Here is a 20,682-nt window from a genome sequence, read left to right as displayed (position 1 = left end):
TACTTTTTTCATAGCATTTTTTAAGAAAAGTTTTATGATTCCGTTTTCTTCAAAATTTTTAAAAATTTTTATCAAGACATAACTTTTCAAAATATATTTATTACAATATAATATAAAAATGATAAATTATGAACTTTTTTGATGTACTTTTAAATTAATTTAGTTACGCTGTAAACAAATATATTGTTCTTCTAATATTGACCGAAATAAATTTATTGTATTTTTAAAATTTATTTTTTCTATATTTAAAAAAAAAGTTTAAAAGAAATTTTATAAAGAAATTCATCTTAGGTAAGTTTTGTCAGATTCAATTAAAAGAAAAAATTTTAAAAAATATCATTAAATTATACAAAAGACGTTGTATAATGCAAATTTTTTTATAAGAATTAAAATATTTGACAATTAAACTTTTCAGTTTACAAAACGATAAATTAATATGAATCTTATATTAATAAAATTTTTTTGAATGAGATAAGTATAAATAAAAAATAAATATTCTGGTTTTGAGATAAAAGTAAAACAAATTAGTATCTTTTTTTTGTTCATCTGCTATTAATTACGTATAAGAGTACAATATGCATGAAAATGTAAGTATGAATTAATACTTATTTTAATTTTAAAAATTTATAACAAGAACATGATTATGAACAAAACTGGAAGAAAAAGAAATATTAAAATATATTATTAAAAACATGACAACATTTTAGAAAATGGAAAAATTATTTTAAAAAATTATAGAGAATGATGATAATAAAAAATTAAAATTTTTCATAGATTTTTATTTATTTTCTGTTATCAATACATTTATACTTAACTTTTGTTTTTTTTATTTTTCAAAAAAATAATCAATTATCTTATAAAGAATATTTTTTTGTAAAAAATTTATCAGTAGAAGAAGATTGATTTTAAAAAACAGTAAAAAAAATCAATTGTCTAATGTAAAACATAATGTGTCAAAAAATTCTTTGAACTTCTATTATCTAAATATAAGCATTATCTAATATAATTATACTTTTTATAGTTATTTAAAAAAATGTATGATTAAATGAAAACTACACAAGTTATAAACAAATAATTTTAAAATGTAAATTAAAACTGTTTTAAGTCAAATCAGATTTTTTAAAATTTTTCTAGTTATTTTTTTATAAAGAAATAGATAAAAAGTTTATTAAGTCTAAATTTATAGTTATACAACTTTGAAAACTCAATTTTAAAAACAAAAAATTATATTTTAAAGTTTTTTTTTGTGTATGCTATTTGAGATATTTCTGATAAATAAATTTGTTTTTATCTCAGAATAAATTCGGAAAAAGAACTAATATATTGTATTAATAGTTTAATAAATTGTGTAATATATAAAATTAAAATATTTTTAATAATTTATTTTAATTATTAATATAACTAAATGATGATAATGTATTCATTTTGTAGTACAGATTTGAAAAAACATTCAAAATATTATTATTAAATTATTACCTGTTCAAACATTATACCTGTACAAAATACAAATAAGTAATTTTTTGTAAAATATTTGTTCTACTGATTAAACACCAAGGAAAATTTTTTTGTAATTTTTATATCATTGAATAAAAATGATTTTTAAAATATTTATGTTTATAAGTGTAATAAATTTAAAAAAGTTAAATTTTTTTGATAATAAAAAATATTTAAAAGATTTTTAATATTCAAATTTGTTTATATTTTTCAAAAATTACAATATATTTTAATACTGTTAGAAAGCAAAAAAGATAAGATTATCTGATTGATAATTTTTTTATTATTATTAAATATTTTCAGAACATTTTTTGTATCGAACCATATGTTATTTTTAAATATCCCATAATGAATGATTTTTTTATAAATGCTAGTTTTTTAATAATTTTATAAATCACTTTTTACTAACAATCATTAAATTCGATTAAGAATTATTTTCTATTGATACTAATTCATTTGAAATGAAGAAATTAGTAGAAAAAGTGTTTAAAAAACTACAATTATTTAAAATAATTTAAAAAGTTAATTTATAGTATAATGTTTTTAGAGAAGATCATTTTAAAAAGTTTTTTTAATAATGAATTTAAGTATTAACATTTTTAAATTTATAGCAATAAAATTACAATATGTAGAATATAAGAAATAACCATTTAAGCATAGATTAAATAAATTTATATAAAGTATTTCATTTTAATGAAAAATAAATTAAAAGAAAAGTTTATATCGAAAAATCTACATTACTCTTTTTTTCAAAAATATTCTTTCCTATATATTAATCTAGCTGTATTTGAAAAAGTCAAAAATTTTATTATATAAAATCAGGTATTATCAAATAAAATTTTTTTTATTCTTAATCAAACCTATTTTCTGAATTTTTTATGCTATATTTTGTTAAAATTTGTCTATTGGTTGATTAAATGTATTTTTAAATTTAGTTATATATGTAAAGTAACTTTTTTTTAGTTTATTCTTTTAATTTAAACTTATAATTTAAATTTGAGAAATGTTTAGAAATTTGTTTTTTAATTGATTTTATTAAATTACATTTTTACCATTATATAAAATGATATAAAGATGGGAATTATTAGTGTTAACTTATATTTTAGTTGAAAAATTTTTAGAGCAAACATTATTTTATAATAAAATCAAATTTTTTTTATATATAATAAATAAGTTCAAATATTATATTTTTATTGCTATTGTATATATATATTTCTAAATATAAATTGTTGTTTTATTAAATGTTTGAATACATAATTTTTTAAAATTTTAATTTAATATATACATAAAATTTGAACTTTACTAAAATAGTTTTTACTGTTACAATTATTTTGTTTTTTGAAAAATATAATACAAATTATATACAATGAAAATATATTAATGTATGTTTATTAATTAAATAATAGTTTTTACAACTTTATAAAATTGCAAACTATAATATTTGATATTTTTGTAAATTTATTTTTGAAATATTACTTAAAATTAAAATATTTTTTTTATCGTACATTGTCAAGTTAAAATTGAATAATGATAAAAATTAAGTAATGTTAACTAATCAGTTTATTGAAATATTTCATTTTTTTTTGAAGGTATAAAGATTAGTTATATATACAAATATTTAAAAGTATTTTTCTTAAAAGTTACAAAATACAAAACATAATTTTATTTTTTTTGATTATTAAGAAAACATGTATAAATATTAATGTATGTCATCTGAAATAAAATGGTAATGTATTAGGTTGTCTCACAGTAAATGCAATTTTTTTTATAAAAATTTTAAACGCTTATAATTCAATTATAAATGAATATTTTTATTTTAAAAAAAATCTATTAAATAGAACACATCGTTTCTAATTCGGTACAAATTAGAATTTACTGTTTCACTAGGTCTCATAAATTCATAATGCAAAATTCCTTCAAAAGACCACAAACAAATACCATAAATTTTTTTAGAGTTGTCTGTGATTCCAGGAATTGTTTTATATATTTTTTTGTCTAATTTTTGTTCATTTCGGTTCCTGTTGTCATAAAGAATCCATTTTCATCACACTTTATAATTCAATCAAAAAAGATTCGTTTTTGTTTCTTAACAGTAAAGAAGAACAGAATTAAAAACGACGATTTTTTGATTTTTGTTTAATTTATGTGGTATCCATTGATCTAGTTTTTTTGCCTTTCCAATTTGTTGCAAATGACGGAAAACGCTGAATATAGATACTCCCAAAACTTTAGACACTTTTCTAAATGTTTCACAAAAAATTTCTTCAATAACGTCATTCAGATCGTTATTATTAACAGTTGAAGTTGGTCTTCCATAATCTTTAATTCCCTCCCTAAATCTTTTTGAACAACCATCGTACTTTTCTTGGATTCATAAGATTCTCCTCGAAAAATTCTATAACATTAATGGTCGTTCTTGTTGCATTCGTCCTTCTTTTGAACTCATGGAGAAAATAATACGAATATTCGTTTTTGAAAGCATAACAGAAATTGATGAAATAAAGTTAGTTTTTTTCATCTTCATTATTTTTTATATGTCTTTTATTGAAAAGATTCTGACGAATCAAACAAAATATTTAACTTTTTAAAACAATCATTAAATCGTTAAAAAATTAACTGATATCTTACATATTAAAAAAAATGCATTTCATATAAGACAACCTATAATTATTGCGTATAAAATGTTTCTTTATCATCTATTTATATTTTTATTGTCTAATATTAAAAAATACACTTATAAAAAAAACAAAAAAAAAAAATTAAAGTCAATATAATATATTATTTTTATTATTTTATTTTCTTGAAATATCTGTTTTTGTTAAATTATATAAAAACAATAGTACAGGTAAGAAACCTCTATTTAATAAGATATTAATTTATCTGAAAGAAAGTACATATTATATTTTCTTATCGTTAAACTTTTTTGTTTTTTACAAAAAAAAAAAACATTATTCCCATGAGAACATTCATTATAAATTTTTGGTCCCTAATGAGAAATATATCAAATAAATGTTTCATTAAATGTGTAGTAATTTTACCAACTACACTAAATTGCACTTTTGCAAAAAAAAAACAAAAAATTAAATGTCATAAAAATTTTAACATTTGTTTTAATTTTATCTCAAATAAAAAAATGATTTTTTTAATTTATGCAAAGTATATTGCAAGATAAATAAAAAAAAATAATTTAGCATTTTAATTATCAAATTTTACCAAAAAAAAAAGTAAAAACATATTTTAAAATATTTTTTATAACTATGAAATTAACTACAAATAAAAAAAAATATGATTTTGAGATATTCAAGATATAAATAAAAATATATTTACTATCATTTTGAAAACAATTGTAAAATTTTTTGTTGTTATTACAAAAAATAACATAATATTTTAATATATGAAAAACAAAATTTACTTTAAATTAAATTTATTAATATAATTGTTCTATTTTTAATATTAAGACAGTTTTAAGGAAAACAAAATAAAATCATACTTATGATAGTTAGAAATGTAATTATGCTAAAAAAATTAATTTATTCATATAAATTTATTTATAGACAAAATTAAAATCAAAAAATTTTAAAAGAAAGATATTTTTTTTTAATTAAAAAAAGTATTTATTTTTAAGAACTAACAATTCTATATTTTTTTAACATAAATAATTATAAAATATTATTGTTGTTTTTCTTAAGCTGTTAATAATGTAATCACGATCTTTAATAATTTTTTTCATTTTATTATAATTTATTGATAAAAAAATTATATGTTTAAAAAAAAGCAGAATTATAATATAAAACGTTTATATAAAAGATATTAATTTATCTTTATATTAATGAATAGATTAAAATGTTTGTTAAAATAAAAAAAAATTTGCTTAATTATTGTATAAAATTATTTGATTCCTCTTATTTATAAAATAAATTACAAATGCTTTAAATAATTAAGACATTTTAATAACTTTTAATTTAACTATATTATTTCTATTATTTTGAAACTTTTTTAAGATTATATTGTGATGTTTTTTAAATTTTTGAAAAATTTAATAATAATCAAAAAGTAATATATTATTGTTTATTTTATGAAGATTATTTATTCAAAAAAATTATTTTATGTTTTCATTTTAAAAGTAATTAATATTTTTTCAAAAACGTTTTATTTGTAATCTTTTAAAAATATTAACATATTACAAATAAATCATTAAAATTAATAATTTGTCTAAAACTCTTATAAATCTATGCTTTATGTCAATATGTAGTAGTGATTAAGAGAATTATTGCATACCATTGTACTATATATTTAAGTAAACAAAAAGTGTAAAATTAATGTAGTTATATTTATAAATGTTAAAATTTTTCTAGACTAAATTGATAAAAATTATAAAAAATTTATTTAGCATGTTGAAATAAATTAATTATCAATATTAGATTTATTCAAGCATGAGAGTATATAAAATTGTATAGTGTCAAATTTCTTCCAAAAACATTTTAGACAAGTGTTATTTTACATAAAAATTTTCTATTTTTAATAGAAAAGTTTTTTTGTTTAATTTGTTTTATAGAATAATTATAAAGAAAATAATTATATATTTTTTATAAATTTTAAGTTAATTTACGATAATTGGAAAGATAAAAGGAAATTAAAATAATATTATAAACAATTAATTTTTTATTAATTAGTTGCTAACTTAACATATTTTCTTTAAAATTAAGTGGGAAAAAAAACTTTTTTTTCTTTTTAAAATAAGCTTTATGATGTTATTTAATTAAAAATTAATGTAATTCAATATAATATTAATTAATATAAAATCATATGAATATTAAAATAAAGTTTTAATGTAATTAGATTTTTTTAAGTATTACAGGGAAAAATAGTTTTACTATTTATTCTCGAAATTGATAATATTTTTAGTTATCTATAAGTATTACGACTGTTTTTGATGAAAATTTACTTTTTAAAATATATTCTCAATTACTTTAATATTAAAATTTCTTTTTTTTTTGCTTGGGTTATCAATGATAGTTGTTAGCAATCAAATAAATACTGATTTTTTTAAAAAAAGAAAAGAATTTAAAGAATGACTTTTTATTGATCTAATTATAAATTTTTTTTTTAATATTTATTCATTTTTCAAATAGAGATGTCTCTTAATTCAACAACTTGGTAATAAATCTTCTTTTGAATTTTAATTTTAAAGTAACAAAATGGATGTAAAAAATATATACATTTAAACAATATTATAAAATTAAGACAATTTTTTACTTTTTTGGTAAAATTTGATTGGTTTAATCTTAAATTATTCATTTTTTAATTTATTTTCATAGACTTTTTTACTCAAATACTTTTAAAATAATTCATTAATCGAACTAGTATCACGATTCAATAAAATATTACATTTACTTTATATAGTTTTATATAAACAAATGTAAATGTTTAATTATATAAAAATTTTATTAAAAATGACTTATAATAAAGCATATTAAAAAAATATTTTCACTATTAATTTTCTAATTTTAATTAGAATTTTTTTCAAATTAATAATTTTACAATAATTAAACTACAATGTAGTTTTATTTTGTAACATTAATCAAAATTAAATTAAAAAATTATAATATTTTGTTAATCACATTAAACAACTTAAAAAAAAATATTTAAAATAAATTTATTTTATTAGAATATAAATAATTGATATTTGATTGAAAATCCATAAAAAAAAATTTAAAAATTCTAAAAAGTTAAAAAAAATTTTTTTATTAAACTAACCAAATATATTTTTCTTTCTATATTATAAATTAATAAAAAAATAATTAAAAAATATGTTTCAAAAAATTATAGAACATTCACATTCATATTTAACATTTAAAAATTGTTTTATATGAATTGAATGTTGTATAATAATTTGAACATTTAAATTAATAAGTATAATATCTGAATTAGTAAGAAATATAAAATGAAAATATTTTATATTTTAAATAATTTTAAATAAGAAAATGGGCTAGGCTTCCTTTAAAGAATTTGGAATTTGGTGTATATTTTTTTTGTGTATTATTTATATACAATATACCTTGGCAATAAAATTTAAAGAGAAAATGAAATGGTTAAAGTAATCTAGTTATTTTATAGGGCAACATCAATGTATATATGAATTGTGCTAGTGTCATGTATATACCAATATATATAAGCAATTGATATAACGATCTATGATAAAAAGCAAATGATATATAAAATGATAAAATAGAGCACTAATTGATATAAAAGATATAATTTTTCATTTTTATTTATGACTTTTCTCGTTTGTGATCTTACAAGTGACAATGATTTTTAATTAAAATGTATATGGCTTATCAATAAGTTGTTATAATGATAAAATGAATTATATTTAAATGAGATCTTGATCTATAATATAAATTCATATGAAAAAATTATATTGGTGTGGTTGATGCTTGGAAAAGACAAGGTTTCAATTTTGATAAAGAAAAAATTACTTAAGATATTTAGATTGATTGTTCTTTGTTATCTCCATCTTTTTTATAATTATATGATGATGGTGAGCGGAATGCCATTTGATGTCTAGAGAAAAATCGTTTATTGTAAAATGAAGGCTCATAAAGTGAATCACTCCACATACTTGCAATTGGTTTTTTGTTGATATATTTTTTAAAACGTATAAATGGATGAATAGGACTTTCTTCTAAAAAAAAAATAATTTTTTAAAATATTAAAAACTATTTTATAATATTACCGTAACTTATGAATGGATAACTTTTTCGTATTTTATTTCCTGCATATTCATCATCAGAAGATTGAGAATAGTAATTATCCAAAATACTATAACATTTTATTGTAGTTGATGCAATAATGCATACAGTAAGTAAAGTAAAAAAATAAATTTTCATTATTATTATTGTTATATTATACAACCTAAAAAAAATTATAAAATAATTTTAATTATAAAATAAAATAAAATATTGAAAAAGTAAGTTATAAACAAATAAAATAGGCATGAAAAATAAATTTTTCTTAAATAAAATTTTCACCTATTGCGAGACTTTTGATAAATATAAATTGAATACTTCTGGGAGAGTTAGTAATATTTGATTAAAAAATATATCCATATATTCCCAAATGAATAAGGTAAATAATTATTAATTATGTTTTAGAAAGTACTGGGAAGCTTTTTAAAAATTACAGTAAAAGAATATTATTATTTAACAACTAATGAATTTGATATAACCCTTATGATGTTAAAACTTATTTGCATATATTATTGTAATAGGAGCCCACGCATAAGCATACAGTTTTTTTTATTTTTATAGTACATTCATTAATTATTACTCGTTAGAAAATATTTAAATTAACTATTTTATACTCTTTATTATTTGATTAAGAATAAATAAATGTTCAAATAAAAATAAATTAAAATTTTTAATGTCTATATATTATTAAAATTATATATTGTTCTTTAAAAATCATATGTTTTAAGATAGTAAAATAAAATATATTGTACAAACTTATATTATTCATTGAAAAATAAATTAAAAAAATTTTTTTTTATAAAAAATTCATAAAACCATTTTTTTAAGTGTAAATTTTTATAAAAATAAAAAATATCTAAAAAAAAATAATTATTATGCCATAAGGTAAATGATTATTATAAATAAAAAAAATTTAAAAGCAATTAAAAGGATTAAAAAATTTATGAGATTTTTTATAATCAATTTTATAATAACAAAAAAAATTTTATATCTTGAACAATTAATTGATAAATATTTTTGAATAGATAAACTAATGGAGAAAGAATACTTTTTAATTAATCATTCTACGAATGTTTAAAGTGCCATTAGTTTTGATTAATTTCAATAGTTATTATTGAGATGTTGAACAGATATTTACACTATTGTCATTTATGTGAAACCTTTTCTTTGACGATTCTTTTATTTTTATTATTATAGTTATCTTAATTAAATATTAAATAAATTTGTATCCTTAATTAAAAATATTTTCCAAAATATGTTAAATAGTTTTGATTTTATAATATTTTTGTTATATATTCAATCTTTTAATAATACTAAAAAGTATAAAATTTTTGCACCTGATTAACAAATGTTTTTATTTAAAGTACAATAAAACTTATCAACATTTTATCTTTCTAGTTTTAAATTATGTCTAAAGGTCTTTTTTTTTAATATTTTCTTTGTAATCAAAGTAATAAATTTTATTTCCTTAAAATATTTAAATAATACTTAATAATATCACTTTAAAATAATTTGCTAAATTATGTTAAGTTGTAGAAAAAGCTTATTTTTTAAAATGTAATACATTAATCATTATTTAAAAATCTTATATACCTTTCATTTTAGACTATTGTTTATACTAAATCTCACAAGATGTTCTTTTACTAATAGCAATTTTAATGTTTATTATTATTATGTATTATTACTTTTTGTAGAATAATGAAACATAATCATTGATATATTTTTAATTAAAATAATATATAAAAAAAATATTTATAATTTTTAATTATGAATTAATAGAAAAAAATGATTAAATTTTATATTGATAATTTATTATCTTTCTTCAGGAAATCATTTTTTATTGATACTTATCTTTTATTGCACATTTATTTACATATTTCTAATTCTTTTTATTTAAAAACGATTGACAATTTTATTTTTTTTTATTTATTTATTTTGATGATTTTAATATTTGGTTAATATCTCTTTTTAATTATTAATAAAAATACTTTCAAGACGTTTTTAAAGGTTATATATGTTATTTTACTTAAAAATAACAAAATTTCAAAATGATATACTAAAAGTTAAGATAAAATTAATTTTTTTTTACAAACAAAATTTCTTATCATTTATGTTTGAATCTATTTTACAAAACAAATGAAGTTTAAAAAAAAAAAAGAATTTCCACAATTTGTTTTAAAAATAACTTCTGTTTGAAAACAAAATAAAAGTAAAAAAAAATGTTAAATAAAATATAAATTGCTATCAAATGTAAAAGTCAATGTATAAAAAAATAAAAGTAGTTTAATCTAAATTCTTATTTAACCAATTTGTATTTTAATATGAATTAAAAAGATTAATAAAATTATTTATTTTTAATTATAAGCATAGATATTTCATTAATTACAATTGTAAATATTTTTTTTATTATAATGTTTTATTAAGAATTATTCACTATATTTCTCATTCTAAACTATTATTCTTTTGTCAATTTTAATTTAATTTTATTTAAATTATTTAATTTCTTTAATTTTTAAAATAATCACTATTTTATTATCAAAATACATTATTATAATTATAACAACTCGTAAAATGTTTATTTCAAAAGTAGAAATATTTTTCTATTTTTATTTTATATATTTATTTCATTTCTTTGTTTTATAATTATTAAAATTCCTATACATTTTATCATTTATAATTAAACTGATGTTTTTATTTTTTAGTTTAATTTAACAAATTGGACTTTTAAAGCCATTAATAAAAAAAATGCCAAGTAAGTTAAATAGAATGCTCCAACATGTTGTATCTTCAAATAATGAAAAAAATAGTCTAAATAAAAGAAATGATAAAAGGTCTCAATCAGAAAAAAAAAGTTATACTAATTCATCATCAAAATCTAAACCATCTATTGTTGGAATTAAAAATTTTGGAGAAGGGTAATTTTTTTTAAAAATTTTTATTTTTAATAATATTTTAGTACTTCTATTAATAGTTTAAACATTAATACATCAAATTTAGATGTACGTATGGCTACACCTGGTGATATAGAATATATGGATTATGAAATGTCTAAAGAATTTTCACCATCTACAGAACGTCCACAAAGTCATAATGATAATTTTGATAGTCTCAATAATCCTTCTGATATATATACAAATGATGATGGTGAACCAACTGTTATGGCAGTATTAGAAGAATCTAACATTGATGGTATACGTCATATTCGTTCAACTGAAACTCCTAAAGTTCGAATAATGTGGAGTTTTGTTATAACTGTATTTGTATTTTTAGCAATATTTCAAATAGTCACTCAAATGAAAATGTATCTCAATACACCAGTCGCTACAAATATTGAAGCATTATATCCTCCAAAAATTAATTTTCCTACTGTTGCTATTTGTAATAATAATCAATATCGTTTAACTTATTTAACTGGAGCAAGATTATTAAATAGAAAAACATCTTCTGAAGTTAAAGAAAATAATACAACAGATATATTTGATAAAGCATTACATTTAGCTAAAGATATAGATGCTGTTAAATTTTTAAGAAATGCGGCACATTGGAAATCAAGAATGATATTAAAATGTGAATTACCAAATGGTACAAGATGTAGAATTAGTGATTTTCAAGCTGTATGGACATTAACAGGTTTATGTTGGGCTATAAATACTGATCCATATAATCCTATTGAAATTACTGGTGCAGGTAATGGTAATGCACTTAAATTACTTTTAAATGTTGAAAGATATGAAAGAATTGAAAATTGTAATAAAAAAGTTAGAACAGAATCATTACCTGGTTTAAAAATTCTTATTTATAATCAAACAGATATACCAATATCATCATTAGATGGTGTTAATGTTCCACCTGGTTATACAATGGATATACCATTTAGAATGGTACATAGAGTTAAAATTCCAGGAATGAATTGTATAGAAGAATCACATGAAGATAAAATTAAAGGTAAAAATATGGGTGATTTAAGTAGTATTAAAGCATGTCCTATTAGAAGACAAATGGAGGATATTGAAAAAATATGTTTATGTAGTATGAGAAGATCATATGATCCAAATCCTATACAAAATATTAGTTTTTGTAATGTAGAACAATATTTTAAATGTGTACAACCATTAGTTAAAAAAAATTTTGCTTCTGGACTTGCTCGTAAAGAATGTAAAGCATCATGTGAAGAAATAGATTATATTGCATGGCAAGATATGAATGAATTACCAAATAATATATTTCCAAAATTAATTAAAGCAGAGGATGAAGAAGATGAACAAGATATTGATGATTCTGATTCAGAAGATGAATTTTTAAGTACAGATGATTCTAAAGGTGATGAACATTTTCGTTGCAAAGAAAATCAATATTTAGATGATATAACTGTTATTAGAATTAAACGTGAAGCTCAAAGAGCTTTTGAAAAACAAACACGTTATCAAGAAGATATTCAATTAAGAACATCAAGATTAATAGAAAGATTTAGAGAAGCTACTGATACTATAAGTAATTTAAAATGGGGATGGGGTGGAAAAAATTTTGAAAGTGTTTATGATAGATTATTAAAAAATGTTGAATGTTATGGAAATATGTCATTAAAACATGGAGATGTATTAAATAGAATAAGAGATCCAAATATATTAAGTGAAGGTATTAAAGCAGCAGCTATATATAGAATTCTTGATGCTCCAGCTTATATAAAAAATTCATCAAAATATAAAACTATAACAGATTTAAAAAGAGATTATATTGAGAGAGTAGAAGATACATTAAAACATGTTAATGATTATCATGAAATGCTTTTAACAATATCAAGAATTTATAATGAAGATCAGTATCATTTTAAATTATCTAATAAATTAGAAAGAATGGAAAGAATAAAAGAATTAATAGATCAATATGAAAATGGTAAACTTCAAAGAAGAATTTGGGCTGATAAAATGCAAAGTCGCAACATGCGTCATTTTTTCGATGAAGATTTATATGATAGTTGGTATAATATTATAGTAAAAGATCTTGATGGTACAATATTAAATTCAATAAATAAAATTGAACATTTAAGTGAAAAACTTATAGGATCATGGGATTCAGAAGAAAATATTGAATTTGGTACAATAGTATTATTTGGTGATTTAAATGATGAAAATAAAAATATGTTTAAATTATTTATAAATGATGCTTTTATATGCACAATGGAAAATGTTAAAAATGAAACAACATCTATGTTATTAAATTTTAGAAAAAGTATGCAAAATTTTCAATCAGCTTACACAAATTTATTTAAAAAAGAACTTCCTGAATATTTAGAAAATTTTGAATTTGGTGATAAATTTATAAAAGAAAATTTTGCTCAAGTTAATGTATTTTTACATAAAATGAATATTGAATATTGGAAACAAGAATCAACATATTCCATTTGGTCATTAGCTTGTGATGTTGGTGGTGCTTTAGGACTATTTCTTGGTGCATCATTATTAACAATAATTGAACTTATATATTTATGTGTTTATTATGGAATGTGCAAACCAAAATTTTGGAGAAATAATAAATTGTAAGTTTTAAATATATGTAAAGTTTAATGTTTTTTATATTTGTCCTTTGTATTGTAAATTAAAAAAATAACTGTATTGATATAACAAATTCTTTTTATAATTAATTGCATGATATTTATTTAGGAATTATGGAAAAAAATATAAAAAAAATCCAGTAAAATTATAATTGATCAAGGTTGCATTAAATTTACAACTGTTAAAAATAATAAGAACATTTTAAATAAATAATGCATGATTTAATTAAAAACTATATATGTTTAATTTATATTTTTAAAATAATTTGATTACTAATTTTTTTACAAATTAAAAAAAAAAAAGAAAATTAAAAAAAAATTTGTATTTTATAGAGTAAATAATACAATATATTCTACAAAAGAGTGCAGTGGAGAAATGTGGAAAAAAAGTAAACAAAAAATAAAAAATATTCAAGAAACAAAATATTGTCAATATTGTATGTGCTGTATAAAAAAAAATAAAGATGATAAGAATAATAGTGAAAGTTTAAAAAAATATAGTTTCTTTAACAAATTTGGAAATATAATTAGAAATTTAAGAAATAAAAAAAGTGAAAACAAATTTTTAGGTAATGATAATGAATTTGAATTTAACACAACTGGAATGACTGAATCTCAGTTGAGATATCGAAAAGAAAAAAATTTAGAACCTGGATTGGTAGATCCTCTTCTTGAACAAGAAGATAAATTATTTGAATTTCAATTACATGATATATGGTATGATGATATATTAAAAAATAAAGACAATATTTCAAAATTCGCTGAAAAAAATGGTTTAAACAAAGGTATTTTTTTTAATATATATATTAATATAATGTTTTAATTTAGAATTAAGTGATAATAAATATATTATTGAAAATGAAATCAATAATGTAAATGAAGACAATGTTAAAAATGAAAATGATGTTTCGAATCAAGATAAAAAAAATAAAGAATTATTTTATTGTTCAAATATTATAGAATTACCTAAAATTGAATCGAATATTGATAACATTTCCACACAATTAACAGAATCATTACACTCAATAAATGACAAAGACAATATAAATAACATTCTTGAAAATAATAAAAATTTAAATAAAGAAGAAATAAATGATGAATTAAAAGAAAGTATAATAGATACATCAACGTTTATTAATGATGAATCGGTTAAATCTTCAAATATTCCTTTACTTGTATTAAGTTCTGATCAATTATATCAAAAGGATGAATCAAGTTTATATATCAAAGACTTTAAAATAAAAGATGATAAACATGATGATAAAAATTCATCGTCTGATAGTGACAAAAGTACATTTGTATAAAATAATTGTTAATTATTAAAATTTTCTTTAAACATTAAAATATAAATGTTATTTGCTATTTTATTTATAATATTATATTTATAAAGATTTTGTAAAATATGATAATTTATATATTTTTTATATTATTTTTAACAAGAAAAAATTCTTTATTGCAAATATAGTTGTAAGAATACGTCAAAATTATAATTCTTATTATAAATAAAAGTACTAATAAATTTTATTTTAGAATTATATTTAAAACATATAATTAATTTATATATATAAGTTATATAATATAATTATATTATTTACTTCATAAATCAAAAAATTAAAAAATTCTTCTCTATTAGTATAAAATATATTTTCTAATTTATATATATATATATATATGCTTTGGAAAAAATTATATGAACATTTCTATTGTATAGAAATTGTTATTTATTTAGAAATATATTGTTAAAAAGAAAAAAATTAATTAAAAATAATTGATTGCTTTAAATAATGTGTAGAAAAAATTTTTTGTTATTTATCATTTTTATCTTCATTAATCTTAATAAGGTTCATTATTAATTAACAAAAATTGCTAATTAATTGCATTAATAAAAACAATAAAAAATTTTTTTTCTATTAAATATAAAAATAAAAATTTAATTTTTTTAAATTTACATAATTTTAAAAATACTTTATTATTGTAATTAAATGTTTTAAATAACTCATTTGATATAATAATAGCTTTATATCAACATATCTCATTAAAATATCTTTTTTTAACAATTTATTATTATTTATTGTATATCAACCTATTTAAAATATAATAAATAACCTTTTTTTAATTCTAAAATCATAAATAATATATATTTTTAAATTATAAAATTCTTTTTATATAATAATTATGCTATTTAACAATACTTAATGTTATTATTTATTAATATTATCATAAACTAATAATTACTTTCTTGAAAATTTAAAAATTTGTCAGAAATTTTTATTTTTACATTTTTCTTTTATACAATTAAAATAAATGCATTTTAGTGTAGCTACTATTGTCAATAAAATAAATGAAGTCAATTAAAAAGATTTTATTAAAAAATTTTTTTTCCTATTTACTTAATGATAAATATTTAATTAATATTAATATTAATAATATAATGAGATAAATAGTTTGTTGTAAATAATTAAAAACTTAAGTTCATATTTATCTTACAATGAAGTTTTTATTATAAATTAAAAAAAATAAATTTTATTTTTTTTTAATTTATAATACTTATTTTTGAAAAAAAAAATGTTTGTTTTGTGTGTGCTTTGTGAATATAAATCTTCCAGAAAATGTTTTTTTAAACAGACTAAAAAAAATAGTAAGATATTATTTAAATTTTTTTATACATAATATAAATATATATATATATATATTTGAATAAAAATTGATTTTTACTAGTAATGCTTATTTTCTAGTTTAATAAATAATAATGATTATTCTTATATAAGAATGACCTATTAATTCTAATCTATTAAATAAAACTATTTAATGATAACGTTTATATTCATGTTTCTATTTTAATTGTATGAAAGTAACTAATTATTTAAAAATAAAATTAGTATCTATTTTATTTTATTTTAAAAAAAATATATATGCATCACATTATAAATATTTTAAATACTTTATAGATTCAATAATTTTTTATATGACAAATGATTTATAAAATACATTTTTAAATTTAATTTGTTTTTTAAAAAATATATGATATGTTTTAAATTATTTTATTTAAAGTGTATTAAATAAGATAAGTTTTTTAGTAAAATTTTTTTAAAATAAATATATAGTAAGAATGGTAATTTTATTATTAAAAATTATTTTACACTTTTATTTTTATACTATTCTATTTTGAAAAATAAACTAGTTTCATTAATTTTATGTATTGCTTTATTTTTCAAGATAATATTATATTTTAAATATACTTTTAGGAAATTTTAAACTGAATGTATGCGTTTCATAGTAAGATTTCTTCTTATCTTTTTCTTTTTGGTTTTTTCTTTGATAGTAATCAGTTTATACAAAAATTATAATAGTGTAAACTATTTTGAAATGGAAAATGGTAATTATTTTTTATATTTTTTTTAAATGTAATTTTTTTTAGATCCTGTTATTCAAATATTAAAGAATATTGACATTCAAAAAATATTACCTGAAGAGAATATAAAGAATAAATATGGAGTGAGAAATACATTCAAGTTAAATAGATATGAAAATTTATCTTTAAATAAAAGTACAAATATAAGTAATGAAATGGCTATAATTATTGTAATATTTCTTATTACAGTTATTATTTTATTTATGGGTATATGTTGTAAGTTAAAAAAATATAAAATCATATTTTATTTTTTTAAAAAAACAACTATAATTTTAGGTATTGTAATAGCTTCATTAACATCTGAAAAAGAAAAAAATATTTCTATACAAAATTATCACAAGTCTCAAAAATTGTATGATAAAGAGGCATGTTTTGAAAAAACAAAATTATTTTTAGAAAACTTTAAAAGTGATTTTGAAGAAGAATTTTTACCTGAATATGCATATCATTCATATAAGTTATATACAGGTACTAATAAAAAATAAATTATACAATATTTATTTTTTTTTCAAAATATAGAAATCATCTTTAATTATTTTATAATATTCTTAATTTATCAAGTACCTTAAAATCTACCAAATTAAAAAAAAAAATTTTTTTTGAAATAAAATAAAATAAGAATAAATATCCATTTTTTATGGTAAATATTTGCTGAAAGAAAAAAAAATATTTAATATCTTTTCCAATAATCTATTTTTCTTTCTTGTATAAATTTTAATAATTTATTATTGGATAAATTGCATTGTTTAATTTTTTAATTCACTAAATTTGTATCCACCTTCACCATCATACTGAAGAAGATGTGTATGAAATTTCCTATAAAAAATAATAATTAAAAATAGGAAAAATATAAAAACATACCATAATGATGGTCTATGTGTAACTGTTAAAAGTGTTATATTATTATCTTTAATTGTTTGATAAATACTTCCTTCAACATCAATACTAATTGCACTAGTACATTCATCAAGTAATGCATATATTGGTTTATGGTAAAAAACTCTAGCAAGTCCAATTCGTTGTTTTTCACCACCAGAAAGAATATCCATCCAATCTTCACGAGCATTTAATCCTAAATATATATATATAAATAATAATAATAATTTCTATTATAAAAATTACCTCCTTCTCTTTGAATAATATGATACAAATAAACTGATTTTAATATTTTAAAAAGATCATCATCTGTTACACCTTTTTCATGCATATCATTAATGGTATCTGGATAAATAACTTGATCTCTTAATGTTCCTAATGTCATATATGGTCTTTGTGGTATATAATACATATCATTTTTATTTGGTCTTTCTAATATACCATTATAAACAGGCCATAAATTACCTAATATTCTAAATAATGAACTTTTACCACAACCATTAGGACCTGTTATTAATACATGCATTCCAGGAAGTATTTCAATACTCATATTTTTAACAACAACATCTCCATTTGGTGTTACAATTGGAACATTTGTAAGTCTTATACAACCATCAGTTTCTTTTAATATACCATTAATTGTTGAAACATCAAATGAATCATCGTATTCTTTTTTATTATCAATAGTTGTATTTCTTTTATATATACCTTTTTTTGCATCATCAAAAACTTTAAACATTTCATATACTCTTCCTGTATATCCAGCTAATTCAACAATTTCTTTATATGATGTCATTAACCTTTCAACAGCATCAGCACTTGATGTTAATAAATTTTTTGCTGTTGCAAAACCTCTTGTTCTTTCAGAAACACCACCATCAGGATCATTAGATATATTTGAATTTTGTGACATTAATATTGGTATAGCTATCATAGTCATACCAGAACCAGACCAAACATATTTCATTAAAAATTGTTCAATCATTATATATGGAATTCTTTTTTTATATATTAATAACATTTGATTAGTTAAATTGTTATATGCTGATAATAATTGTTTATGTTCACTTTTATGACCACAATAAAATGCAATTTCTTCACTATTAGTTATAATTCTAGAATGTAAATATCTTAAATGTCCTTTACGTTTAGCTTCTTCAGCAACCATATGACCAAATTTTGGTGAAACTGTTTTTAATATTCTATGAGTAAATGTTATAACAACTAATGCAATAAGTATTGGTCCTGTAACACTACTACCAACTTCACGTTTTCTAGCTAATTGAATTAATGTTAAACTCATTAATGCTATATCAAATATAGGTTTTGTTAAATGTGAATAAAGATGTGCAACAGATTGTGAAAACATTGTTATATCTTCAGTTAAATTTTGATCAGGATTTAATAAACGATTATCAAGATTACTTACTTTATAATATGTTTGATGCTAATATAATAAATAAAAATTTAATAAAACAATAATCATTAATAAATAAACTTACACTAAAATATTTTTTATAAGCATGTTTAGTAAGTGATGTTCTAAAAAGTAATGCAAGCCATGATTCAAAATATCTAATTAATGAATTAACTAATGTAGCTGGTATAGCAACTAATAACCATTTAGCAAGTTTTACGGCAAATCCATGAATATTCATTTGTACAATTGATTTAACCATTGAACCTTCTAATGCAGCAACATAAATTGTAAGAAATGTCCTAATAATTAAAATTAATGAATGTATACTAATAACACCAACTTGTTTAGAAAAAAATTTTGGTATCATTATTTTTAATAAATATTTTAATTGATTAGCAAATGTTAAATTAAATGTTTTTTTCTTATTAATTTTATTTTCATCATCGATTTTTAGGTAAGAATTTCTATTACCAATATTATTTTTGTAAATTAAATAACTTTGCCATACTCCATAACAAATAAATAAAGCAAAAATTCTTTTTGACCATTTATTTCTTTCTTCAGGATCAAAAGCAATTTGTAAAAACTTTGATTGAACAGACATTTCTTATTTGCTTTTATTTTAATTTAATTATTTTCAATAATTAGTTCGATAAGTAAAAATTTTTTAATACAAAAAAAAAGTACCTTATCTTCTAAAAAAAAAATAAATATATTTATATATATGTATTTTTATAAAAATAGTTTTATATCAGTAAAAACATAACAGTAAAATTATTATAATAGAGTATTTCTTATTATATATATATAACATTTAATAGTATAGAATATTTAAATATTAAAAATTTTTTGATAAGGCTACTTTAAATGATAAATTTTCATGATAAACTATACTACACTATAAAAGTACATTATTAAATATATTATCATTTTTTTATTTTTTTTATAATTAGAAATGATTACATATAATTAAACTACAGAATATTTTTACTTTTATAAAAATAAATAGTATAATAATTAAACTAATTTAAAACTAAAAATAGTTATACATTTATAAAATTAGAAAAAAAAAAAAACCAAAGAGATAATATTGAAAAAAATTAAGGAAATTTTTGTTATAAAGACAGCAAATAATATATATAAGTTTTTTATATACATTATTATTATTAACAACTACAAA

General features: G+C 17.9%; 5 protein-coding genes across 5 annotated transcripts; 2 read left to right on the top strand and 3 right to left on the bottom strand.

Annotated features, from left to right (window-relative positions):
• Window positions 1–3,580: 3,580 nt before the first annotated feature.
• SRAE_X000161500 (Histone-lysine N-methyltransferase SETMAR) lies at window positions 3,581–3,976 on the bottom strand (the record flags this gene model as incomplete). The annotated part of the gene is made up of 2 exons (XM_024650963.1): window positions 3,581–3,827; window positions 3,897–3,976. The coding sequence occupies 2 exons, from the start codon at window positions 3,974–3,976 to the stop codon at window positions 3,581–3,583; spliced, it is 327 nt and encodes a 108-aa protein (XP_024499082.1).
• A 4,006-nt stretch (window positions 3,977–7,982) lies between these two features.
• On the bottom strand, window positions 7,983–8,384 carry SRAE_X000161400 (Hypothetical protein; the record flags this gene model as incomplete). The annotated part of the gene is made up of 2 exons (XM_024650952.1): window positions 7,983–8,179; window positions 8,231–8,384. The coding sequence occupies 2 exons, from the start codon at window positions 8,382–8,384 to the stop codon at window positions 7,983–7,985; spliced, it is 351 nt and encodes a 116-aa protein (XP_024499081.1).
• A 2,604-nt stretch (window positions 8,385–10,988) lies between these two features.
• On the top strand, window positions 10,989–15,098 carry SRAE_X000161300 (Na+ channel, amiloride-sensitive family-containing protein; the record flags this gene model as incomplete). The annotated part of the gene is made up of 4 exons (XM_024650941.1): window positions 10,989–11,158; window positions 11,200–13,779; window positions 14,128–14,579; window positions 14,623–15,098. 4 exons carry the CDS (start codon window positions 10,989–10,991, stop codon window positions 15,096–15,098), a joined length of 3,678 nt encoding a protein of 1,225 aa, XP_024499080.1.
• Window positions 15,099–17,058: 1,960 nt separating this feature from the next.
• On the top strand, window positions 17,059–17,775 carry SRAE_X000161200 (Hypothetical protein; the record flags this gene model as incomplete). The annotated part of the gene is made up of 4 exons (XM_024650930.1): window positions 17,059–17,170; window positions 17,213–17,422; window positions 17,483–17,674; window positions 17,726–17,775. The coding sequence occupies 4 exons, from the start codon at window positions 17,059–17,061 to the stop codon at window positions 17,773–17,775; spliced, it is 564 nt and encodes a 187-aa protein (XP_024499079.1).
• A 177-nt stretch (window positions 17,776–17,952) lies between these two features.
• On the bottom strand, window positions 17,953–20,106 carry SRAE_X000161100 (ATP-binding cassette sub-family D member 2; the record flags this gene model as incomplete). The annotated part of the gene is made up of 4 exons (XM_024650919.1): window positions 17,953–18,022; window positions 18,068–18,278; window positions 18,329–19,529; window positions 19,585–20,106. The coding sequence occupies 4 exons, from the start codon at window positions 20,104–20,106 to the stop codon at window positions 17,953–17,955; spliced, it is 2,004 nt and encodes a 667-aa protein (XP_024499078.1).
• Window positions 20,107–20,682: the final 576 nt, after the last annotated feature.

Source organism: Strongyloides ratti, scaffold srae_chrx_scaffold0000002 (assembly GCF_001040885.1).
Source record: "Strongyloides ratti genome assembly S_ratti_ED321, scaffold srae_chrx_scaffold0000002".
NCBI classification, from domain to species: domain Eukaryota; kingdom Metazoa; phylum Nematoda; class Chromadorea; order Rhabditida; family Strongyloididae; genus Strongyloides; species Strongyloides ratti.
This window is presented reverse-complemented; position numbering and strand designations above follow the sequence as displayed.